This window comes from Bubalus bubalis, chromosome 2 (assembly GCF_019923935.1).
Source record: "Bubalus bubalis isolate 160015118507 breed Murrah chromosome 2, NDDB_SH_1, whole genome shotgun sequence".
In the NCBI taxonomy this organism is placed as follows: Eukaryota; Metazoa; Chordata; class Mammalia; order Artiodactyla; family Bovidae; genus Bubalus; species Bubalus bubalis.
Window position 1 is genome coordinate 46712005 of NC_059158.1, and position 27610 is coordinate 46739614.

Below are 27610 nucleotides of genomic sequence, written 5' to 3' on the forward strand. Positions count from 1 at the left end.
TCCCAAAAAAACCCAGGTGATGACAACCCTGCTGACCATGGAAGGCATTTGGTCAAGGATAGGAGTTGTGAGCAGTTTTGCATTTGTAAGTCTCCAGGTAAATACAATAGAGGGAAGGAACAGACCAAACAATGAAAGATGTGGCAGGACCTGGGATCAAAGATACAGTAGGAGCCAGAGGAGTGAAGGACCACAGAAATTAAGAAGAGCTTCAAAGAGGGGGAAGTGCATGGAACACAGAGCTGTAAAGGCAGAGGACCAAGCAGTACACTTAGACTTAGCACACAAGTGGCCCTAGATAATGGTTATAAAGTAAGTTAACTTCTTTTGTTTTAATTGAAGTATAGTTGATTTACAGTATTGAAGTTTCCAGTGTACAGCAAAGTGATGCAGATTTATGTATATATGTATACATCTATATTCTTTTTCAGAGAAGGCAATGGCACCCCACTCCAGTACTCTTGCCTGGAAAATCCCATGGATGGAGGAGCCTGGTAGGCTGCAGTCCATGGTCACTAAGAGTTGGATATGACTGAGGGACTTCACTTTCACTTTTCACTTTTCACTTTCATGCATTGGAGAAGGAAATGGCAATCCACTCCAATACTCCTGCCTGGAGAATCCCAGGGATGGGGGAGCCTGGTGGCTGCCGTCTATGGGGTCTCACAGAGTCGGACACGACTGAAGTGACTTAGCAGCAGCAGCAGCAGCAGCAGACACTGAATAGTAACCTATGATGGGAAAGAATGCTGTATAGTTCCCTGGACTATACAGTAAATCATTGTTGTTTAATTTATATATGGTAGTGTACATCTGCTAATCCCAACTTTTAGTTTATGCCCCCTCCCGCTGCCCCAGTTTCCCCTTTGGGAACCATAGCTTTGTTTTCTCTGTCCATTTCTCATCTGTACCATTTTCTAGAGTCTGTGAACCTCTAATACCACTTTGGGTGGGTTTCACAGATTCCCATTTTTCTAAAGCCTTCCCTCCACCCTCACTTGTAATGCCCGCAGACCTCACTTCCTACTTTCTCGAAGAAAAACAAATGTAGAGACCAATTAGCACAATGGACAACTTTCCCCTTAAAACCTACTCCTTTCACATTTGAAGCTTTTTCCATTTCCATCCTTTCCTCCTGTCTCAGAGAACTTGGATATGGCTCCTTCTTCAGAGGTATTAGGTCTTCTGCCTCCCATTCTCCTACCCTTTCTCACCAGGACACGTGCTACTCTGGGGTCATCTTCTGAACCACTGCACAGATCCACTCTAGGTCACCCATGACCTTGGCTGGTCTATCCTCATGGTCTACTCCTCACGTAAATAAGTAAGGAGCTAAGGGATGGGCACGTGATGATGTTCTGCCCAGTGAAACAGGAGAGAAAGTTTGGGGTTGGATGGGGGAAATGCCCTTCATTGATTAAAAACAGGCATTCCAGAAACAAAAGCCCTCAGCAGAGGCTGAGTCCTGTGGGGATGGTGTGATTCAGAAATGCTACAACCACTTTGCAACCCAGAAGAGGAGGAGCCTGAAGGTGTCAACAGGGAAATGGGCAGAAACTCTTATCTTGCAACATAATTGTCTCCAAGCTAAACGATGTAGAAAAAGCAGTAATTCTGAGATATTTGAAACTAAGCCTGTGGAGTACAAATTTTCTATTGTTGTTCTTATTTTTCAGTTGCTAAGTCATGTCTGACTCTTTGTGACCCCATGGACTGCAGCATGCCAGGCTTCCCTGTTCTTCACTATCTTCCAGAGTTTGGTCAAACTCACATCCATTGTGTTGATGTTGCCACCCAACGATCTCATCCTCTGTCGGTCCCTTCTCCTGCCCTCAATCTTTCCCATTATCAGGGTCTTTTCCAATGAGTTGGTTTTCTATTGCCTTCAGTTTAAAGCAGCCTCGTGGATACTTCTACCAGAGCAGGAGGCGACTTCCACTGGAGCTGCTCAAAGGCAGGGTGGAAATAGTTTCTCAACCTTCTCTTTCTCTCCCTCCTTCTCTTTTCACCTTCTTCCCTCACTCCATTCTGTACCCCTCCTCTCTTCCTTCCTCCCTAGCTTACCCATTCTTCCCTAGCTCTATACCTCCAAAACTATCCTTTTAACTCAGACCTGCCCCACACAAGCATAAAACTTCTATCTTCTAGTCCACAAAGCATTTTGCAGATGATTATGGGTATTCACAGCAATGTTTCACATGCCTATTTAATGTAGATTTCTGGAGGGGCCCCAGCTTTATTTTATCTCTCCTTTACTGCTGTGATAGGGATATTGGTGGTTTATGTATTCAATGCTAAGTATCCTGTTACATGTCTAGAATTCATGCACATATATAGAAATGAATAGCCATAGAAGTGCAGCTAAAGGGTTATTTATTAAATGTTATAGTGATCAGAAGAAACAGCATAAAAGGGCATTCTCAATTTTCTCAGCAAGTTTCCTTTTCTTTGCTTTATGAATTTCATGAATCCAGAATTTAGAAAATGTCTACTTTTTACAGTAGTCTTAAAGGGCAGACGTCATAAAAGGTTACTTCTAAATGTACTGCATAATTGCTTTGCCATTCCTAAGCCTTTCCCCAGGGCTAACCCTGGTGTGGGTTTATGTGTGGGCAGGTTGTTTGGGTAGGTCCTACAGTGACTCCAAAGTTTCCTAGTTAGTGGAAATATAGCTTTGGGGGCATTCTGCCTCTGGAATTTAGGCCATTTTATTTGATTATGTGATCCCCACCCCCTTAAAACCAGAAAAGAAACTCTCCTTAAGAGAAGGGTTTAGATGGTTTTGGTGAAGGATAACAAACACCTAAAGCACAGACTTCTGTGGCGTGTGATTAGGAAGCTTTGAGGTGCTCTGGGACATGAATAGGTGGACTGCTGTCTATGCAGTGCGTGCGTGTGCTAAGCTGCACCTGGGGTTCTGACGGCTCCCTCTGCCTTTTGAAGAGCCCGTGGTGGTTTCCATTTCTAAACAGCGAAGTTTTGCCCTTCACTGTTTCTATAAGCAGTCTGCATAAACTGATGCTTTTTCCAAATATCATAAAACTAAGAACTCCACAGCTGCATAAGAGAGAGGAATAGTCAGTCTCCTCAGATGGGAAGGGAGGCGTCCTGCTGTGCACTGGGGGGCAGGCATCTCCTTCCTGCCCCCACTGCGGCACCACGCTCTTCCTGAAGAGAGCCAATGTAACAGATCCATAAAGAGGCGCAGTAAGTTTGCTCTCTGCACTTCCCATGCCCCAGCACTAACCCAAATGCAGAGGGCCACTCAGTTCTGATGACAGGCTCCATCACAACCTAAGCCTTAGCCTCCTCCATGAAAACTTAGTTCCTGTCAATTTCCAATATGTTTCCCTTGTAATCCTTTTATTGTAATTGTGTAGCCTTAAAGTTAACATAGTAGTAATCAGCAATTCTCTTATTTTCTTGAATTACTTTTTATTTCCTGCGGTTTTGATGAATATTTCATAGAAAGCCCACAATGCTCACTTTCATATCTCAAGTTCTATTCAAATGTATTCAAAGATAAGATCACCCAGTATCATTGGAAAGTCTACATAAATATTAATAAAAATACTGACAATTTAGATCCACGTGGAATAATACTGCCCCCATATGATTTGCATAGGTAATAGAAACATATTTTTCTTAACACAGCCCTCCTGTGCCTCTTCTCAACTTGGATATATATTTGCTATTTCTGGCAATGTTATTACAGAAGATAAAATTTCAGCCACTTCAACATTAAAAATCACCATAAAATGTCAATCCTCCCAAACAGATGTGATTTAATCAAACTACCCTGAATCAATGGAAAAGTTCTGTTTTCATAAATTAATAATTGCATTAATGTTCTGTTTTCATAAATTAATAACTGCATTAATGGACAACATTAATGGACATTCCTTGGACAACTTGGAAGTGAGCTGAAAATGATAAAAGTGTATTATGGTACATATATCTTTCTATTCTCATCACTGCAACTTAGACATTGGGATGAAAGTTGGACCTTTTGTTTCTCAATAGCTGAGTAACACTTTGCTGGTTTTTACTACAACTGATGAAAGGGAAAGCATGGTAAACTGGATGCATGTGACAAACACAGGAGGTAATATGTTTCCAGGATGTGGCATCTGGCCATTGACCACAGCCTCTTGGAACAAGATAAAGTCACCGAAATAGTTAACAGATGTTAGCATACTTGAAATATAAAAGTTCTATTGCTAAAAATTATGTGGGGTCAGATGGAGATTTGGCGCTTGGTCCATAATTTAACTGACTTGGCAAATGCAAAGTTGAGATCCAGAGGCGTATAATGTATAATACGGAGGCCACACACTTTGCACACCACACAGGGGCTCATAAACTACTGATGAAATGTACGTTGTGCTAAGCCAGCTTGATTAAGTATTAACACAGTATTTGATACTTAGGGAAATCTGAAGTCAATTTTCACGTCGACTAAATTAAAAAGTTATTTCTATAAGAGCAAAAGAGTGGTAGACTTTTCTCCAAGTTCAAAGGACGTCTGCAAATTTTATTATTTAGCCTTGGCTTGCAATTTACCTGATGACTGGTGTATCTTCCCGTCCACTTCATAATCCATCCAGTGATACCCTTTTTCAAAGTATCTCTCTTTCTTTTTCCCACTTTTGTCTATTACTCCACATTTCAGAACAAGTTGACAGTAATGATTTTCAGATGCATATCTGTAGCTGAAATGGAGCTTCTCAAACTTAAGTCACAAAGTCATTCGAGTCAAGCATTGAATGAAGCTTGTGCTACTTTAGAGTTTGTAGTTTTATTTACAGCTTTGCAGATGAAGTCACCAGCTTCCATCACTTTGTAAAGATTCACACCCTGGTGAGATAAAAATGATGGTGCCAGGTAGGAAGGAGGGGTGGGGAGAAAGAAGACAAAACAGGTTTCTTTTAATTATATTAGTAGTTACTTAACCATTTAAAATGATCAAACAAATGTTTGTTATTGATTGGGGGACAACATTTGCCTCCATAAATTATATAGATTGTAGATTTTTCTGCTTTATTAAAACATATCTTGAATCTGACCCTAGGCTAACCACACCTGAATAATCCAGTGTCATTATGCTGGTACCTGAACTCTATGAAGGACAGCAGTAGAATCAGAAAGAATGAACCAATATCAGTGAAGGGCAATTAAAAGGCTAATGCTTTGGAGCAGTTTATAGATAAGGACTTGGCAGGGGAATCTCATAGTATATCTTAGTATATAAATAAACAAACCTGGTAAAGCTGTAAGACACATAGGAATGATGAATGTATGTATACTTTTTAACCACATCCAGAAACACTATTACTGGCATGAAGTTGAAGGAGGTAGTTTAATAAAATGAAGTAGTATTTAGTCCACATCTGGAACTTGTTTGCCTGAGAGGTTGTACTGACTGGGAGCATAAACAGGATCAACAAAGGCTTTGGTAAATCCATGGATGACAGGTCGGCAGTGGGGTTTGAAGGCCAAGTTCAGCGCAGGCTCGTCATCTTGGGCTTGGCGGAGCCAAGGATCACCACCGAGTTTCCAACCCGCACGGAGCTGTCACTGGCGGGGACTGCAGGGCACAGCGGTAGGCAGGTTCACCAGAGATTTGCCCCCATGCAGCATTTTGTAAGCTGCTATGTCTTCACTCAACATGGACTGGAAACAACGTGGACTTAAAACTGAACTGACTCAAGCTCCTTGCTGTTAAGGAGTAGCTTTTAAAATTTATGTAAGTCTGATGTTTTCTTAAAATGAACAAGTATAAATACTCACAGGGGCTTTTCATACCAGTGATGATAAAGAGATCATAAGTTTAACATAGCTAGTTACTTCTCTCTAGAAACTTTAAAAGCACTGCTTTCTTTGCAGTTTACTTCTGCTTAACAATCACCAAAAATAATTTGTAAAATGACATGTAAATCATTTTCCTGTTTCTTTTTATTGTGAAGTTGCTTTTGGGGACACTAACGCTTGTTTGGGTTTTGTATTGGTTTTGGGTGGAGTGTCCCTTAAACATAGTTTGGTTTCACATTCTTAATGCAGTGATATGCAAATTTTGTAAGTAATAAGTTACATATGGTCTTTCATTTCTAAATTACATCTAACAAAAGACCATAAGATTTTAGGCATCAAAGTTCTTTGCTTTCCAGTAATTTTCATTTATAGCCGTTATGCAGTGGGATTGGTTGGTATCACAGCAAAGAAGAATTGTGTTTTGGCCTTCTCTAACTTTCTTTAACAGATTATTTCTATTTGTTAGTTTTTAATCACTAAGTTGTGTCCGACTCTTTTGCGGCCCTGTGGGCTGTACTCTGTCAGGCTCCTCTGTCCATGGGATTTCCCAAGCAACAACACTGGAGTGAGTTGTCATTTCCTTCTCTAAGGGATACTCCCAACCCAGGGCTCAAACCTGCTTCTTCTGGATTGGCAAGCAGATTCTTTACCACTAAGCCACCCTGGAAGCCCAATGAAAAGATACCTTTTTGAAATAATGTGGCATTTATACTTAAATCATTTCAGCATTTAAACCAGGAGCTTAAATATGTTAATGTACTGTGATACATTATGAGGTTTCAAGAACTTCACATAGACTATAGTTTCTGTCTTTAGGGTGCCTGTGGTCAAGCAGGATTTGTGGACCCTAAACAGGAAAGCCTGCACTGCAACCAAAGTAACTGAGAGAGAGTGATCCAGATGACCATGAGGGCAGAGCTGCAGGGTGGTCAACCCGCTGAGGAAAAGGAAAGGAGAGCAGGAAAGGAAAAGGAAAGGAAAGGAGAGCAGTGCATCTGGGGAGAGTTCAAGGAAGGGCAAATCCTGACCCGAGGCTTGTACAGAGAGTGTGAGTCCTTGAGAAGAAGGAGGAGGCATGAGGCACCATCAGTCCAGACATCTGAAAAATATCATGGGATACGTGGAAAGGAACGGCCAGAAGTGACTGGAAAAGGAAAAAAAAAGGCCACAGTGTGTGACAGAATACAGGCCTGCTTTTCAGGAAATGGGAACCCACTGATGCATGTCCAAGCAGAAGCAAGGCATATTCATATTTGTATCTTAGATGAAATCTTCCATGGCATCATGGAGGATGAATTTGAAGGCAGTCTCAAGTATGTGCCAAGTCACTTCAGTCATGCCTGACTCTTTGTAACCCTGTGGACTGTAGCCTGCCAGGCTCCTCTGTCCATGGGCCTCTCTAGGCAAGAATACTGGAGTCAGTTGCCGTGTACTTCTCAAGGGGATCTTCCCTACCCAGGGATCGAACCCTTATCTCTTATGTCTCCTGCATTGGCAGGCCGGTTCTTCGCCACTAGCACCACCTGGGAAGTCCCACAGACCAAGAAAGAGGATGAATATCCACAGAAGATATCAGGACTTGTGCTGATGTAGGTACAGCAAGGGTAGGAAGGAAGGGACGAGCAATCAAAACAGTTTAGCAGTCAAATCAGTAGCTCTTGCTAACTGCATAGGCATGGGAGCCACAGTGATACAGGTCCCACAGAGAGCCTTGGTTTGTTGGTTGTTACCCAACATAACAACTTAAATTGTGACATTCTTGGAAATGGAAACATGGGTTGTTTGCAGCTGGACCCAGACAGCCTGACTCATGTGAAGCATCAACTGAGTTCATCCAAGTTATATAAATCTTCAAGAAAGGACTTCTAGGGCTTAAGAGTTTAGGATTAGGAGATGAAAACCATTATATACAGAATGGATAAACAAGGTCCTACTTGGAACTATATTCAATATCCTGTGATAAACCATATTGGAAAAGAATATGGTAAGGAATGTGTGTATGTGAATATACATATATATATATATATATATATATATATATGAGTCACTTTGTGGTACAGTGGAAATTAACACAGCATTGTAAGTCAACTATACTTCAATAAAATAAATTGGGAAAAAATAGAAAATATTTCTACTTTTTTTCAGGTTCTGTCACGGTCAGACCTAATAGAAACGATGGAAATGATCAGACTACTCAGTAATAGCTATTCCGAAGGGGGCAGGAGGAGAAGGGGTCAACAGAAGATGAGATGGCTGGATGGCATCACCGACTCGATGCACGTGAGTTTGGGTGAATTCTGGGACTTGGTGATGGACAGGCAGGCCTGGCATGCTGCGATTCATGGGGTTGCAAAGAATCGGACACCACTGAGCGACTGACCTGAACTGAACCAGAGAAGAGAGGCAACAGCTTCTGGTATTTAATGCCAGGTGATATTAGTCTTTCGATGAACAGGGGGAGCTGAACACAGAAAGAAGACGGTACTACAACCGAGGAAGACAATGAAAGAACACTGGAACACGGAGGAGAGGAACCCAGCAGTGTGGACCTGGGGAATCAGCAGGGAAATACTAGAGGGTGAAATCGAGGATGAGGAGGAAGGCCGTTGAGGGGTCGGGGAACGCAGGAGAGGGGCGGAGCTGAGAAACAGGAAGCGCAGGGAAGGACGCTGAGGACACTCAGACTAAAGCGCTCTCAGCAGAGCGAGGGAAGAGCGGAGGGGCGAGAGAGGGAAGGTCAACTCCATTCTCTAATCCAGGTGGTGATTTGTACATCTCAGAAAACATATGGGATTTCTGATCATCTGTGAACAGCGTTTTTCTGATCATCTGTGAACAGCGTTTTTGCCTTTTATACTTTTCCCTAAAAGACTCTAACTTAGAGGTTAGTAGGTCATTTTAACAAGCATGTGGCAAAACAAGGTAATGATTCTGGTGGGTGTTGTTATTGTAGGGCCTGCGCCTTTCTCAGATACCACTTGCAAAGAGACTGTTCTTGCCGGCCAGTGTTTCACATGCTAAGTATTATTAAACTCTGCTCCTCCACTGGCCATTTTAAAATGGCCCTGGGCTCTCTTCCAGAAGCCCTACTTGTCACCGTGAGAAAACCAAGATCCCAGTTTTCCTCCAAGGAAAACAAAACAGCAAAAACAACAATCATAAAAGCAAAGACAGGATCTAACTCACAAAGTGTGTGACATCAAATGAGATACTAGATAAAAAAGTACTTTGGAAGTCATGAAGCAGTTTAAAAAAAAAAAAAGTGAAATGGTAGCATTATCGGTGATTGAGCTATAGCAATAAGTTATTTTATGAAGCCCCCCTCAAGAATTTTTATTGTATTTTCCCACTGTGCATTTTAGGAAAGAGCAAAAGTGTAGTAAAACTTGACCTCAAAGTTGCTTCCCAAATCTGAGACACATTCCAATTTCAATCCGCAAGGAATGTATGAATATTAAAATATGCTACATTAACTTACCGTATTAACCCCCAGGCCATTAAGCATGTAGATCAAATCCTCTGTGGCTACGTTCCCAGAAGCACCTTTTGCATAAGGGCAACCGCCTAGTCCGGATACTGCAGAATCCACTACATTAATGCCCATCTGGAAAACAAACCCAAACGCCCAAGCTTGTCTCTTTATGGCATGTAAGTTTAACCTGTTCCAAAGAGCAAATAAGAAAAATCTGAACCATGATCCCACTCTATTCCCTTACCCACCTGCTGCTGGAACAGTCCCCAAGGTGGACTTCTTGTCTGACTAATCTCATCTTTCAGGCTAACAGAAACTCTTAAAAGATCTCAGGAATGACAATAGTCTTAGATCAGAATTGAAACGGTGTTCTGATTGATAACAGAACACAGGTAGAGGGTGAAGCTTGAAGTAAGATCAATTCATACCTAGGGTGTATTCTCCAATCTAATTTTGAGCTTTATTCTAACAGCTTTGTATAATCAATATGAAATATTTTCAACAGCCTGACCCAAAAAACCAAGATGCCTTAGAAGACAAGTTGGGGATGTCTCTGTGTTTGAAGCTGTGTTTTGTGGGGTCAGTTCTTCCACTCAATTCACCCAGTGTTTATTGATCGATTGCTTTGATTAATTTGCACACAAAACCTGGATGTTTTGGGAGAAGTGAAGAGCCATTTAAGAGGTAGGACATCCACCATCAACAATTGCACCAGTTCACATTTACTGGGTTCTCACTAAGTGCTAGATATTATTACTAACACCATATGATGCTGATTCATAATCCCTACAAAGCCCCATGAGGTGGACACTCTTTCATCATTCTCAAATCACAGATGAAGAAACTCGAGCACAGAGGGATCACATAATTTGTCCCAGGTCACCTCTGTCTCCAGAGGATTCGCACTCTGCTCTGGTCTGTAACCTCTGGAAACATGCAAGTTGGTTCACATTATATCTGGGGAGATCCAAGACAGACAGTCTCCATGGGCTGGAAAAGCTGGGAAAAACATGAGCACAAATGGGTCTGAAAAGGAACCCCTGAGATCAGACTCTAATAACTCAAGAAGAGAGGTGAGCAGAGACGCCCTCCATGGCATGTGACAAATGGGTAATCAGGAGTCACCTGAGGTCTAATCTGATTCTTCGCTCTTGGACATTGGAGAAAATGGCCATGGCCTCATCTACAACAAGAAGCACTGGGAAGCAGAGCCCTGATCAATCTGCTGGGTCAAGGGTTCTAAATCACAGAAGCAGAATCACAAATTGTTGCTACAACTTCAGTTTGATTCTGGAGGTCTGAGCTGGGCCTTGAAAATCTGAATTTTTAACAAGATTCCAGATGCTGTTCTCACTGATGTTCTGGGGAATTGCGCTTTCTTTCTTTCTTTCTTTCTTTTTTTTTTTTTTGATAACATTTTTGTTTTAGATTTTCAGAAAATTTGGGAAGAAAGTGCAAAGCATTCCCATACATTACATACCATTTCCCCTACTGCTGACATCTTACATCATTATGGTATACTTGTCACAACCAATGAACACATCTGACATTATTAACCAAAGTCCACACATGATGCAGATTTCCCTAGTTTGGAAGCCATTGTCTTTCTTCTGTTCTGGGAATTCATCCGGGTACCACATTGCATTTAGTTATCTTGTCTCAGGATGCTGTGGCTGCGACATCTTAGCTTTCACCGTTCTTTGTCCTCATTGACCTTGGCCATTTTGAGTTGTACCTGTCATGTGTACAATACCTTTCAATGTGGGTTTTGTATTATGTTTTCTCATGGTTAGACTGGAGTCCTAAACTTTTGTGAGGAGGGCAACACAGATGAGATGCCAGTCTAGACATGTCATATCAAAGGGCCACTCTACATGGTTATGGTTAATGACTGATGATGTTCACCTTGACCCCATGCCCCGTTTCCCACGTGGTACTTTTTGGGAAAAATAAGGCCCTGTGTGCAGCTCAGATTTAGGAGTGGATAATATCTACCTAAATTATTTATAAGTCAGCCATATGGGAGATTTGTCTATTCTCCCATCATCATTTATTTCTTCAAACATGTGTTTATATCAGTAGAGACTTAGAGGTATTTATTTAGGGCTTTGCGTGGTGTTCCAGTATTCCTTTATATGCCTTGTCACTCATGTTGTTTGAGATCTGGCCACTGGGGGCTCTTCAGTTGGTTCCTTTGACATGCTAAAGGGGCTGTGCTTTTTTAATTGAAGTGCAGTTGATTTACAATGTTGTGTTAATTTCTGTACAACAACTGATTCAGATATGTATATATATATATGCATATATATACATATATATAGATTCTTTTTTATATTCTTTTCAATTATGGTCTAAAGAGCTGCCCATTTTTAATAAATTTTCTAGATATTCACTTGTGAGGTCTAGGTTGTTTACCCATTTTCCCAAGAGCAGAACCATAGTCCAAAAGCCATGGATGTCTCTGTGACTAATGCAAGTTTACAGATATAATTTGTCTGCTTCTGCATGTCTGTCTCCACTTGTTATCCTCTACAACATGGGAAGGTCTGTATGGCTCTTCTTCCATTACCACGCCCTCTCTCAAAGTTTAATTGTATTCAGGTGTTAATAACTGACCAGCTGAAGTACTGGTCCATTTAGGAGAGTCCACATTTGTGGTGAATATAAATAGTAAGTACAAGGACTTATGCTCTAGGAGTGAAAGTTGTGAAGTTGTTCAGTAGTTGGACAGTACAAAAGTTAGGACAGAGGCTCATCTCTGGGAGTCAACCAGTACATCAAATAGACAGAGACATTCTTCACCCACGGGTTAAAATTTATCTATTCCGTTGAAATGAATCTATCACTCAAGGAGACAGAAGTTTCAGTGATTTTCAGTCCCTACCAATTATAACCACTTGGGGCCCTTTTAAAAATAACACACAAGCTGCTTCTCCCCAGGATCTCTGTCTGGAAGTGAGTCAGCCTTGGTATTTCTTTAAAGCTCCCCCCTGGTGATTCTCTTGAGTAATTACGTGTGGGAACTCCTGAGGCAAGGTTCTCATCCATCTCAGCCGTTATCAGCTGTGGGTATGAGTGAGCTTTCATTTTGAAGATGCTCTGTACCCCGAGGCAGCAGAGTTAATCATGATGGATCAACTTTTCAACAAATCAGCTTTTGAAAGAACACTCTCAAAAGTATGTGAAGTAGTGAATGTAAGTAGTACCTGCATGATAGCTGGAAGATCGCTTCAGCCTACCAGGAGAGCTTATGATCTGTAAAATTTTCTGTATGTGTATTCAGTTCAGTCGCTCAGTCATATCCAACTCTTTACAACTCCATAGACTGCAGCACTGCAGGCCTCCCTGTCCATCACCAACTCCCGGAGTTTACTCAAACTCATGTCCACCGAGTCAGTGATGCCATCCAACCATATCATCTTCTGTCGTCCCCTCAGTCTTTCCCAGCACCAGGGTCTTTTCCAATGAGTCAGTTCTTCACATCAGGTGGCCAAAGTATTGGAGTTTCAGCTTCAGCATCAGTCCTTCCAATGAATATTCAGGACTGATTTCCTTTAGAATGGACTGGTTGGATCTCCTCGCCATCCACGAGACTCACAAGAGTGTTCTCAAACACCACAGTTCAAAAGCATCAATTCTTCAGTGCTCAGCTTTCTTTCTAGTCCAACTCTCACATCCGTCCATGACTACTGGAAAAACCACAGCTTTGACTAGATGGACCTTTGTTGGCAAAGTAATGTCTCTGCTTTTTAATATGCTGTCATAGCTTTTCTTCCAAGGAGCAAGTGGATGTATATTAGACTTCGATAAATAACAGTGACAAAAAGGAAGTGTTGTTGGAACTGAAGGTAAACAGGAAAACTTAAACTGGTAGGAAGATGAATGAGAATTATTTTTCTATTGTTCAATTAATTTATAATTAGTCTTAATTACCAATATCTATCATGCTAGACATTCCTGTCAAAATAGTTCTGTTTTGGAATAGTTCACAAATCCTAAGTAAATAATGAGGTGAAAAATAGAAACAAATAGATGTAGATGGGCTTCCCTGGTGGCTCAGATGGTAAAGAATCTGCCTACAATGTGGGAGCTTTGGGTTCTATCCCTGGATTGGGAAGATACCCTGGTGGAGGGTGTGGCAACCCACTCCAGTATTCTTGCCTGGAGAATCCCATGGATAGAGGAGACTTGGAGGCTACCGAGGAGCCATGGGGTTGCAAAGAGTCGGACATGACTGAGCAACTAAATACAGGGTGAGTGTATATGTCTCAGACATGAAATACATCCCCTTATACACAGACTCATTACAGTATATTTTATATGGATAAAAATTAGAAAACCATCCAAATGTCTGTAATTGGGGCTAATTTAAATTAATTAAGGTGTAGTTGTAAAATGGAATGATAAATACTATGTAAATGCATAGTTAAGGGAAAGAAACAGATTATAAAATATTATAACAGTGTATGCAATCATAATCCCATTTTCTTAAAAAAAAAAGAATTTGGATGATAATATCAGTGGTCAATGAGTTGCATGTAATTTATTTTATTTTAATTCTTTTTATCTTTGTTTTCCAATGACCCCACAATGAATGTAATTATATATATAATTAGAATAAGAAAGGCTTCTGCAAACTGTAGCCTGTGACAGAATGACAGTAGATAAATCAGGGTGAGAATAAATAAACCTAAGACTGAATTCCTTGATTAACAACATTATTTTGCAACTAATTCGTCTTACTAGGATTTGAGACTGCAGGCTAATGTGTGTGCATAATCTCATGAAAGCAGACATGATCTGGGGGAAAGGCTCTCTGAAAAATGGTCCTTCCTTCTTTCCTGCCATCACATTCGCTCTGGAACAGATGATGTTTCTGTGAGCATTAGTCACAAATTAATTGAATCAATTCTAAAAGCAGTATGTGGATTTCAAGTTTCAATAGCAAATTTAAGGAGTTTATTAAAGTATACCTTACCTATGAAGAAGACTACTAAAATATGTGTTCCTTTTAAAGTCTCTTAAAAAAAAAATCACAATCGTTTAAAACTAGAATTTTCAGGACTTCCACGGTGGTGCAGTGGTTAAGCCTTAGCCTTCCAATGCAGTGGACAAAGGTCCAGCCCTGGTTGGGAACCTAAGATCTCACATGCCTGCATTCTCCAACTAAGCCCTGACACAGACAAACAATCTTAAAATATAAAAACAAACCTTTCTACCCACTGTCCCCTCAACTCTGACCTCTATTAAATGCGTGATTCTTTCCTCCCCCCAAAAAAGATCTTCTCAATGGACGGTGTTACCCACACAGTAAGTTAGATGGCTTTATTTATGAACAAGCTACTTTGTAAATTTCTAGTCATACTCATCTAAGAAAATGTGATTCCACTGTGTATGTTTTCTTTATCTCTGTTTCCGTGTCCTATTAGAAATGGTACACATACAATGTAAACAAATTCTTAACAGAGGAGGAAGAAAAATACTATTTGTTCTCCTCATCTGTTATTTATGGTAAATAGAGGAAACATATGGTACTTTACTATTGAAGCCATAGTATTATAGTAAACGCATTACATTTACAACAATATCATGTATTTGTTAGTAGATGTGCCGCATGGCTGGTTTTACCATACAAGAACCTGCATTAAAAGATAATTCTTAGATATTTCTTTATCTATGTCTCCAAACCTAAAACACCGCTTTCAGATCTTCAGCTTCCCAGTGTGTGTGTGTCTGTGTGGATATAAGCACACAAGCACAAATGATTTTCTGCACTGTACGGTATGTGGCAAAAACAAAGGACTTGGGTTTTGTTTTAAAAGAAATATTTTTGGATCAACAACCACAAGATGGCGATGTAACACCAAAATCCACCAAGTTAAAGTCAAGCATTGAAATGCCACTGGGTTCCAGCTCAGAAATGACAAATACAAAAGTAAATGGCTTTATATTATGCAAATAGATATTTTTCTTACTTTAAAATAAGGAGACTTTTACTAATGGTGTATAACACATCAAATGTGGTTCAATATAATCAATCTGTTTTTGTATTATTCTTCCTGTGACTTCAACATGTTTATTGAGCACAGTCTATGTGCCAGGGACTTGGAATACACACACAGCCCTGAAGCACATGGAGATTACTGTTAGAAATTAAAATTACTATGTATTTGGTCTGTCACTGAGAGGTAGTTCACTATTAGCAAATGAGAAACCGTTCTCTCTAGAACTCAGGAAGTTAATTCTCCCTAAAATGAAATAAACCCCAAACTCAAAGGATGAAGGTGACCGAGGCTCCCACTTTCCTCAGAGTCATGATCAGAGCTGTTCACCCAGTGACACAGGTTATCCCAAGCCTTGTGAGTAGAGTTGTGAGCTCCATCCGCTTGAGCCCCCAGATGCATACTAGGACTGTAGGCTGAGGAAAATGCAAAATACGAGAAGCTACTTCCTCTGGAAACTGGCAGATTATCTGTAGATATAGCATGAGTATTATCACTCTGTACTGCAATATCATATAAGCTCTGAGGAATGTTAATTTTTTTTAAACTTCGCATAGTGGTTAGATGCCCAGATCACACTGATATGCTAACTGAAAATATCACCTTGACTTTTTCTCAGTGCTGTAAGAACTTATTGTCCAAATAAAACTGAAAAATATGAGAAGGCCAATCAAAGATATCATTTTCCAAAATGTATAATCTTCCATATGTGTCTGATTTTCCAAATATCTCTGATAGGGAAATGATTCATTTGGGGATTTAAGTTATTCATGGGGAAAAAGACAAATATTCATGTAAGAGAATATGCCCATCTTCCTAATATTGTTCCCCTTCACTTGTTCCTCACAGCTAACATTCCTGCCAACAGAGGATCATAGTTATCCACACGTGAGTGCGATTTCTCCCCCAACGGCCAGACCAGTGTCACTAGTGAGGCCACGGCATTCTTTCCAAGGAGCCCAGATCTGGCCCTGAGATGCTTCCTATCCATCACTCAAAAGTTACCATATGCAGTTACGGTACCAACTACTTGCCATTCATGTGCACTGGGAACATACCACGTTTTGAAAACCTCAGACAGTAACTGTTGGCATACATGAGTAAAGCCCACTGTTTTCAACCACAGAATTTATACACCAAAATTGGCATGTAAATCATGACGCCTTGCTGTTGAGGTAAGTAAGCTAATATGATGGATTACCAATGCTTTCATAGACCGTATCTCATCTCTGAAAAGGCTTTCCCCCATGCTTCCTTTTATCCTGCCTCACCACACATAATGAGAGATTATATTCATACTTTCATTTAGTATATTGCAAATTGAGACAGAAGAAGACTGTATACTTAGGAAGGCACAAGAAAATGGAAAAATAGGTAAAGAAATTCTGAATTTCAGTAGATTGAGAAATAATCAATACCATCAGCATTAGCTGTGTGATCTTGAGGGTGTTACTTTATCTCTCTGTTCGCCCAGCTGTAAAATGAATTTAATAGAACTAATGCACAGACTTGCTCAGGATACAATGTGATGTTCCATGGAAAACCCATATCCCATAGCTGGGTACATAACTCTTGAGAAGTCTTGGCTTTCACAGGCATATGACAAGGAGATAGAGGCAGACGGAGGATGTGGATGTGTTAAATGAAGCAGAGAACTGGGGCCAGAATATAGCAAGGGAGACATGTGAACGGAGACACAGGTAAGCTGGAAGCCATAAAGGACAGAGCTTATCAAGTGGGAGTAAAGAATGAGGCTGCACTAGATGAGAAATTAACAAAAAGTACACAGTGGACTGCCCTGGTGGTCCAACGCAAGGGGATGTGGCTTTGTTCCCTGGTCAGGGACTAAGATCCCACATACTATGTGGCCAAAATATATGACCTGGCATCAAGTTCTAGTACAGCGACTTGCTGTTGCTTTTGTTTAAGGAAAAAAAGGAAAGAAACAAACACTTAGGGAAGTGGGGATGAGTTTGAGATTAGGGCAGAAACATGGAGCTGAGCCAGGAAATTCATGGAGAAAACTGTGCTGTGAGGTGGGACAGAAGGAGAGGACAGGCCAAGCAACAGAGGCTGGTAAAGGAACAGTGACCTCAAAGCTTCCAAGGAGAATCAATAGTCAGTCTTCTCAGAAACATAGTAACTAAGTTCATTGGCTGAGAATCCCAGAAAGAGTTGACCATTGAGTTCCAGTTCCAATGAGCTCTCACAATGCCTCTGTGAGCGCACAAAAGTGATGGATGGAGACCATGGTAACAACATGAAAGGAGGAAGGAAAGGGGATGGATGGATGACTAACACTGTGTAAACAAGGAAGATCTTATGTCTACAAAGGTGGAGCCTCCATGAATTTTTTTCACAACAATCTACATATCAGATTTTCACAGACAGAATTAATCTCAAAATATACAAGCAGCTCATGTGGCTCAATTCTAGAAAAATAAACGACCCAATCAAAAAATGGGCCAAAGAACTAAGCAGACATTTCTCCAAAGAAGACATACAGATGGCTAACAAACACATGAAAAGATGCTCAACATCATCATTATCAGAGAAATGCAAATCAAAACCACTATGAGGTACCATCTCACGCTGGTCAGAATGGCTGCGATCCAAAAGTCTATAAGCAATAAATGCTGGAGAGGATGTGGAGAAAAGGGAACCCTCTTACACTGTTGGTGGAAATGCAAACTAGTACAGCCACTATGGAGAACAGTGTGGAGATTCCTTAAAAAACTGGAAATAGAACTGCCTTATGACCCAGCAATCCCACTGCTGGGCATACACACTGAGGAAACCAGAAGGGAAAGAGACACGTGTACCCCAATGTTCATCGTAGCACTGTTTATAATAGCCAGGACATGGAAGCAACCTAGATGTCCATCAGCAGATGAATGGATAAGAAAGCTGTGGTACATATACACAATGGAATATTACTCTGCTATTAAAAAGAATGTGTTTGAATCAGTTCTAATGATGTGGATGAAACTGGTGCCTAAAAGGAAAACACCAATACAGTATATTAACACATATATATGGAATTTAGAAAGATGGTAACAATGACCCTATATGTGAGACAGCAAAAGAGACAAAGATTTAAAGAACAGACTTGGACTCTGTGGGAGAAGGCGAGGGTGGGATGATTTGAGAGAATAGCACTGAAATATGTATATTATCATAAGTGAAATAGATTGCCAGTCCAGGTTTGGCCGGTGCACTGGGATGACCCTGAGGGATGGGATGCGGAGGGAGGTGGGAGGGGGCTTCAGGATGGGAAACACATGTACATGCATGGCTGATTCATGTCAATGTATGGCAAAAACCAAACATTGTGAAGTAATTAGACTCCAATTAAAATAAATAAATTACTTGTTTTTAAATCCCATATATGCTTGCTTGATTTCAGTTTAAAGGGAAGAAACTAAGCTCCGGAGCTCTTTGGGGGTCCCCAAAAGCCACAGAGGCAGCAGAGATGTGTCTGGAACTCAAGCCTTTGTGCCACTCAGGCCTTTGTGCTTCTGAAGTTGCACCGGTAGGAGGTAAGTTATTTCCACTTTCAAAAGGGATGTTAGTGGGAGGCCTGCCTCATGTGAAAACATAACTAAATGTTCAAAAGACAAAAATATAACGCTCAGAGAAAAAGAATGGAAAGCACAGTGGTGCTGACAAAGAAGTAACTGTGTTATTACTACTTACAAACCAGGCAGGGTTGGTGAGTATGGGAAGATTACACTTTTTTTTTTATTAGTCAAAGCAGCAAACAATATATATTAACATAGTGAGGTCAAGAACTTCAAGATACCTCACTCCATAATGCCCTCAGTACATGGCATAATACTGACGACAGAAAAAGTTACTGTTCAAATACTTATCAAAGAATAACCGAACAAATGATGTGCATGGAATAAAAATGTTAGCAGCATCAACCCCTGAGTGCAAGCACATTTGAACTGAACTTGATCCAATCCAACTGGAGAGACAGAGCAAGGTGTCGAGGATAGCAAAATCAATGAGACGTGTCAGCGGACCAGTACGTATTTTGCTTGCTCCCTAAACCTTCTTCTCTTGAAAATGGCTTCTCATAATGACAGGTTTATGGATCCTGCTTATTTGCTCAGTCACTATTAATCTTGGCGCAGCTATTGGAACTGAAATTGAGTCGATCATGGGCTCCTCCCCCAGAATGTGGAGCAAAGACAAAGACAGGCTCTATCTAAGAGATGAGATGTACAACATATGAGCTATAGACAAGTACTGCAAATGTGGGAGACCTGGATTCGATCTCTGGGTTGGAAAGATCCCCTGGAAAGAGAATGATCACCCACTCCAGTATTCTGGCCTGGAGAATTCCATGGACAGAGGAGCCTGGTGGGCTACAGTCCATGGGGTCGCAAAGAGTCAGACCCAACTGAGTGACTTTCACACACACACACACACACACACACACACACATACACACATACATGCACAATGAGAAGCAGAGAAGTGCGGTCTATAATTGGGGGTGGGATGGGATATTTGAATCGGAGAGATGCCACCTGCATTCCAGACAGTTTTTTGGTCCTTCCTGAGCTCCAGCTTCATAGTCTCCCCACCTTTGTTTTTGAAATGACATTTAATGAGAGCTGTGCCAAGCAAACAATAAAGTGATGCTAGGAAACAGTCACATCACTATCATCCTCATCCTACACGTGCGGAACTTGAGCCACTGAATCTGTACTACGACGCACACAGTGATACATTCTGGGCAAGTGGTGAGAGCTGAGGCTCAGTGCCAGGGTGCCTGCTTCCAAGTCTCAGGTCTCTACATGTCTTGGGCCTTTAAGAGGTTTCCCATTCACACCCTTAATTCCTCACAACACCGTCTCTCTCTCTCTCTTTTTTTTTTTTTTTGCTTAAGTCAGCTTGAGTTGGCCACTGCTGCTTGGAAACAAAGAACATTAACTGACACGTCCTTCAGCTGATGGCCTGGCAGAGAAGATATTCACAAATACAAAGAACTTGATGCAGAGTGTGGCAGCTATTATGAAAATTACAAATAAAGCTGTTTAGGAATGTCAGAGAGATGGTTTCTGTATGTTGTCGAGAAGCAAGTGGGTGGGGCTGGGTGAAGTTTGATGACTGGCTTGGTGCTGAATTGGCCCTTGAAGGATGTTGACACATGGAGGGTGGCAAGGAGAAGGGATAGTCCACAGGGAGGGAACAGCTTGAGAAAATACACAGATGATGAATGGGTCAAGGGTCCACCGAAATTCTAAGGAGACTTTTATTGTATGTAGGGAGACTTGGGGTGTGGGTGGAGTGGAGCTCCCAATCATGGGAGGCCCAGCATGCCATTCTACAGGAGCTAAACTTTATTCTCTGGGAAATAAAGACCTACTTAAAGTTCATGAATAATTATGCCATTGTTAGCCTTTTGCTTCAAGCAGATTTTATTAGCAAGGGAATAATAGCTGAGATGGATACAACGTTGAGAAATATCCAAGTACAAATACCAGTCAGAAACTCAGTGAAATGCATCTGGTCAATGGTGGTGAGTATTTTAAATGGAGGAAAAGTGAAAAATATTGTCATAAAGGAAGAAATTTGAGATAAATTTATGAGTTAAAATAGTGTCTAAATGAATGAAGACTAATGGAAGATAATATTCTAAATGAAGTAAGTCAGAAAAAGACAAATATCCTATGATGTCCTTCTATGTGGAATCTAAAAAAGTGATACACATAAACTTATTTATAAAACAGAAACAGAGTCCCAGGTTTGGAAAACAAACTGTGGTTACCAGAGGGAGAAGAAGAGGATAAATTAGGAGTTTGGGATTAGCAGATACACACTGCTTTATATAAAAGCAATAAACAAGGACCTATTGTACAGCACAGGGAACTCTATCCAATATTTGGTAACAATCTATAAGGGAAAAGAATCTGAAAAAGAATATATATATGCATACATATACATATATGCATACATACATTAATAGGTGTGTGTGTGTGTGTGTGTGCTAAGTGGCTTCAGTTGTGTCTGTCACTTTGCGATCCCATGGACTATAGCCCACCAGGGTCCTCTGCCCGTGGAATTCTCTAAAAAGATTACTGGAGAGGTTGCCATGCCCTCCTCCAGAAGATCTTCCTGACCCAGGGATTGAACCCAGGTCTTATCATTATAGATGGTCTCCTGCATTGGCAGGTAGGTCCTTTGCCACTGGCCCCACACAGATTCTTTACCGTCTGAGCCACCAGGGAAGCCCATTTATTAATATATCCGAATCATTTTGCTGTAATCTGAAACTAACACAGTGTAAACCAGCTCATGCAAATCAACTATACTTCAATTTTAAAAAGACTAATGGAATAAAAAGGTGCCATTATCAAAAGTTCTGTGATTTCTAGCTTAGCAACTAAATGGAGGCTGATCTGTGGAGCGGAGTGGGACATAGTATTGCCTCCAGTATAAGGCAGACGTTGCTCTCTTGAAAATCATTACAGATACAGAAAATGAGAAATTTAACACCTAATGTTTCTTAACACCTTCCTGATGGTTGAAAACTAACTTTAACTCCTTTTTGTAAATCTTTTGTTACATACCGATTTCCACTTGTTCATCTGCATTGAAGCTAATCTAATGGTTTCAGTTCAGTTCAGTCGCTCAGTCGTGTCTGACTCTTTGCAACCCCATGAACCGCAGCATGCCAGGCCTCCCTGTCCATCACCAACTCCCCGAGTTTACCCAAACTCATGTCCATTGAGTCAGTGATGCCATCCAACCATCTCATCCTCTGTCTTCCCCTTCTCCTCCTGCCCTCAATCTTTCACAGCATCGGGGTCTTCTCAAATGAGTCAGCTCTTTGCATCAGGTGGCCAAAGCATTGGAGTTTCAGCTTCAACATCAGTCCTTCCAAAGAACACCCAGAACTGATCTCATTTAGGATGGACTGGTTGGATCTCCTTGCACTCCAAGGGACTCTCAAGAGTCTTCTCCAACACCACAGTTCAAAAGCACCAATTCTTCTGCGCTCAGCTTTCTTTATAGTCTAACTCTCACATCCATATATGACTAGTGGAAAAACCATAGCTTTGACTAGATGGATCTTTGTCAACAAAGTAATGTCATGGTTTGGTAATACTCAAACTTATGATTCAATATTCTTGTAACTCAAAGTATTGATCTCCATGGGCAGTAAAATAATTTTTAAAAATAATGTTGTGCTTCCTGGGTACCTGAGAAGAGTCAAAGGCTCCTCCTCTCTGCTGAGTACCAGGGATGTATTGGTATTCAGTACCAGTTAGGGGTAATAAATGATAGAAATTCCAGATAGATTTAGAGGAGCCCTAGAACAGAGAAGACTGGTTCTGCTTCCAAAGGCATGAGCTGGAGGGAAATGACAAGACTCACAATCTCATATCCAGCTGTAGGGTGCCAGGGCAGCAAAGGCTAGATGAGGTGCCTGGCAAGTGGGGCTCAAGACAGCCAGAAAGAGGATAGGGCACTCACATCTGGCATAGAAAGCATACAATAATTTCTTGTTTCCCTCATAGGATTGGTGGGCAGGAACAAAGTAGGATCATGACCAAAATGATGCAGAGAATAGGACGACATCCACAGGCCGTGGCCAGGGTACAATCACAAGGACAAAGGATGAACAGGTTGGAGAGCTCCATCTCAGGGCAACAAGGGAGGACTAAGATGCCCTCCAACAAGGTGACTCCTGCCCAATGGCAGGGTTATAATTTAGCTCCTGTCAAACTTGGCTCTCCTGTAGAAATAGGAGGAAAAGATGTGCAGCAGAAGCTTAAGCTGATGAACATGAAGCTGATGAATGTATTCAGCCATTTATTAGGAGATATTTATTGGGGGGCATTTAAATGGAAAGATTTATTAAACTGGACATTGTTATTTATTTACATGGATAATAGAGTTTAAAATAATGTATATTACTCTGTCACTGTATGAGTATTACCATTTACATCTTTATTGTTCATTTTCAATAGCTCAAATTCAACTTGATTTCTAAATGAGTTGCCAAGGACCTTGTTTATGCTAGAGCCACCGTGATCAAAATGCCTCAGCAGATAGTTATGGTAACAATGGTATTCGTTTTTCTAAGCAGTGAATACAATTTAAAAGAAGAGAAAAAGCTGAGTGCACATGAAATCCAGAATGGTTTTCTCCCCACTTAAAGCAAGTCATTCCAAAAAGGTGGGAAAATAAAAGTAGGTATAATTACAATTATATATGTAGGAGATGAAGGAGGTTTGAAGCCAACCAACATATCTGGAAAACATGATACAAGCAATGTAGGAGGCATTTCTTGGTATTTATCTTGGGTGAAACTTAGAGGTAGGGGATGGCTGTAGTTACATAGTTCAAGACCATTATGTGGTCAAGAAAATAGACATATTGTGTATAATTTCAGAGGAAAATAGGGGTAGATTTTGGTTAATTATGAGAAATAACTCTCTAGCCATTTAAAGCTCCTCAAACTTAAATGAGTTCACTCTCAAAATAACGATCTCCCTGCCACTGAAAGTATTAAAAGACAATCTAAAATCTGTAGATCGAATTCTTTATATAGTGACCGAAGCTTATTGACTTTGAGGGTTTCTAGGGTTTTATCCACTCTTAAGGCTTCCTATAAATGCATGTTGAATGTAGCTTGTTCAATACCATCTAATTTAGCCATAAAGCTATGGACCTAGTGAAATGAAGTTAAAAGCAAGGACTTCTGCTATTGTAGTTGAGGCAACACATCACTGAGGTAGGTCCATTCCTTGGAACATGTGAGAGGAAAATTATAAGCAAGACAGTGACTTTTGGGGAAGGCCACATGCTGTAAGCCTCCAGATGGCATCCAACTGGGATGTCCAATGCCAACAGCCAAGAAAAAGTCATATAAAACACAGTTTTAAAAGAAAAAACATTTGTTGAAGATTCTCCTGAAAGGTGCCAAAGCCACACAGACTTGGTATTTGTGGTGAGGCTGCCAAATACCATGGGTTTACAAAAGCTTCCACATGACCTATAACATATTTGAGGATTTTTTTAACTTTAATACTTCTAACCACCTAAAATTCAATGCCACCCCTCATTAAGTATGAAAGTAGAAAAGCAGATGGAAATCTTCAGATCTGAGTGCATTCAGGGGCAATTTTGCTCACAGGTGAGGTACCATTATGAGACAAAGAATCACTTGGGGGATACGCAGGGAAATATACCAAATATCTATCATGGGGGGAAAAAAAAAACAGGCCAACTATCCTCTCTGGACAAGAATACAAGTTAAGCTTCTCAGCTTTCTCAACAGAACAAGAAAGGTGCCATTCACACTTGTGTTCTTCAAAGGACACAGCCCTGTGAAAGTCAAGTGGGTGGCTCCCAGAGGTCGTGCCTGTCCGTTCCTTTTGTGTTTCTTATCACAGGGGACTGGTGGCTGCTTGCTGCATCTTCAAGTTCCCATTAGCCACAGGACTCCTGCTGGGTTCAGCCAACAGAAGGCTCCATGAGACGGAGAAGATGGAATAGCGTCCCCTCAGACTGCTTCAGGTGGTACCTCTGTGGCGCCGAAGGCCCTCCTGACCATGGTTCCAAATTCCTCCTGGTGACTGATGGTGAGCCCCACGGACACTTCCCCTCCTTTGTCCATCCAGCCTGGGGGCCTCACGCAGTTCCAGCAGGGGTCCCCTTGCTGTTGCTAATCTCAGGAGCACCTCCTTAGACGTGAGGCACCCAGGGAGCGAGATTTAAGGAAGCCCTTACTCTCAGAGCTGGGCAGAACAACGTCAGCACTTGAACACGAGTGCTTCCTAAATTTTGTACCCTGGGTTCCTGGCTTGCTTGCCCAAGTCCAGGCCCTGCTCAGCTTTGGGGTGCTGTCTGCTGTTCACTTGTAGAGTTCTCCCATCACCTGCATGACCAATTCTCTCTATCCCATTATTTACAGGTAGCCTGATTTCTGGCTGGACCTTGACAAATACTAACATTCCTTGCAGGGAATTTATTTGTGAATTTGCTTCCACTTAGCTTTTGTCAGAGGCAGACTGAGAAAATATTAAAAGAAGACACCTTAAGAAATATAATGCCCATTCTCTTCTATGTATTTGAGTTCTATCTTTATATAAAAAGTTTAGTTCACTAGGAAGAAATATACCTGGATCTCATTAGCTCAGACTCCTACAGAGATAGCTTCCCTGAATCCCCTTTTAAGGTTATTCTTTTGTCATTTATTGACAGTAAAGAGAAAAATTAAAAATACATATCTTTCCCCTCATTTATTCTAAAAACATCTGCTGAGGATATTGTTCCTTAATGTTACTATATTGTATCATGTATTAATCAGGGTGATTAAATTGAATTGCTTAAGGGAAGAAATGAGGGAACATTTATGGGTTCACTTAAATGGGAAGAGTTTGGCAGAGCTGATCTTGGGAAAAATTAGACCAAGGACTCCAACACTACTTTTCTTCCTTCTCCCCATCCCTCCCCTTGCCTGCCTTCCCTTTCCTTTCTCTTCTTCCTCTCTCCCTCTGTCCCCATCTCTGCTTCTCTCTCCCCTGTCCTCTCACTGTGCTGGCTTTATTCTTTCATGCCTACTATGCCAAAAGTTACAGAGTCTTATCTAAGAAAGTGAGCACTTTTCCATGAGCTCCAGCCAGAAATTCTCAGGAGAGGAGTCTTTACTGACTTGCTTTGAGTCACATGTCCATTCCTGGACAGTCACTGAAGCCAGTGCCCAAAATCGACCCAGGAGGGGAGAGTGTGGGGGTGGAGATGCTGTAGTTCCTTGGTCCTCCCAAGAAACCCCAAGGTTGAGAGATGAGGGAATAGTTTCTTAGAAGAAGGGACATGTGACTGTGAGCAGACCACAAAGTAAATATTCAGAACAGTTGGAAGCCACTCAATACATTCCTTTTAAAGTTCAATACCATAGAAAGATTGGGAGTTAGGCTTTCATGCCTGTCTTTAAGTCCTTGTTTTAGGAGATTTAACATGCGATTTAACACGTGGTAGGGGGTAGGCGATGGCACCCCACTCCAGTACTGTTGCCTGGAAAATCCCATGGATGGAGGAGCCTGGTAGGCTGCAGTCCATGGGGTCGCTAAGAGTCGGACACGACTGAGCGACTTCACTTTCACTTTCCACTTTCATGGATTGGAGAAGGAAATGGCAGCACACTCCAGTGTTCTTGCCTGGAGAATCCCAGGGACAGGGGAGCCTGGTGGGCTGCAGTCCATGGGGTCTCACAGAGTCGGACACGACTGAAACGACTTAGCAGCAGCAGCAGTGGCAACTGCTCATTCTGTTAATATCAAGGAACAGATATTTACTGAATTCTTACATTTTTCTGGGTGCCGGATATACAATAATGGAAAACAACACTGATAAAATCTGTGCTCTCATGGAGCCAGCTGTGCAGTAGAGAGGGAAACCAGTTATGATGGTCAAACAAGAAGAACGCAGGAAGGCAAGGGCCGGGTTGCATGTGTAGGTGGTTCTTTCAAGTACACTGGTCTGTTAAGAGGAATTTGAGCTGAAACCAGCATTAAGCACGAAATTGAACTAAGAATTTACCTAACACAATAGTGTTTAATGCAAAGTGAACAAAGTAAGCACAGATGTCTTGAACACGGAGGTTGGGGAATATGTTTAGAGAACAGGGGGGACCATTAGGACTGGAACAGAGGGACCAGGGAGGCAATGTGAAAACATAACAGCAGACACGTGGCAGGGCCAGATGGGGGGACTGATCTTCCATCGGGTTAGTATAATCAATGTGTCAGTTTGCAGCCCTATCTGCATTTTTTCAATGATAGGTAAAGACTAGAAAATGTCTTTGCTCAATGAACTTTCTCGTTACAGGACACTCTGCTGTTTGACAGGCCGCAAAGTGTTGAATTAGTAAATGACAAACAGATAAGGGAGCGTGTTCTGAACCAAAGCTCATGTGAGGCAACTGACAGATTCATTTGGGGTTACTTTAATGCTTTTCTGTCAAACAGATATGTTTACTTGAGCAAAAGTGTCCTGTACTAATCATAGGAGATTTGAGTTTCTTACTGGACTATATGGATTTCATAAATGTCTATAGGTTGAACAAGTTCTAATTTTACATGGAGACCTACTTTTCTGTCAAAATTACTACAAAAGGGTATAGTTCTTAGAAACACATTTAGTTTTATGTAAGTTGAAGAATAAATCAGGCAATCAGCCAATATTGACTAGTTGCTAAGTCGCTTCAGTCGTGTCCGACTCTGTGTGACCCCATAGACGGCAGCCCACCAGGCTCCACCGTCCCTGGGATTCTCCAGGCAAGAACACTGGAGCGGGTTGC

At 41.3% G+C, this 27610-nt stretch overlaps 1 protein-coding gene across 2 annotated transcripts in view; it reads right to left on the bottom strand.

Moving 5' to 3' along the window:
- Window positions 1–1801: 1801 nt before the first annotated feature.
- The window catches only part of HMGCLL1 (3-hydroxymethyl-3-methylglutaryl-CoA lyase like 1), a 195485-nt gene continuing 169676 nt past the window's right edge, over window positions 1802–27610 (bottom strand). For both annotated transcript variants that reach the window (XM_025272278.3, XM_025272276.3), the window contains 2 exons: window positions 9290–9415; window positions 1802–4857 (listed from right to left, as the gene is read on the bottom strand). In XM_025272278.3, coding sequence (XP_025128063.1) covers window positions 4756–4857; window positions 9290–9415 — 228 coding nt within the window. In that variant the 3' untranslated portion in view covers window positions 1802–4755. The remainder of the gene's footprint in view (window positions 4858–9289; window positions 9416–27610) is intronic.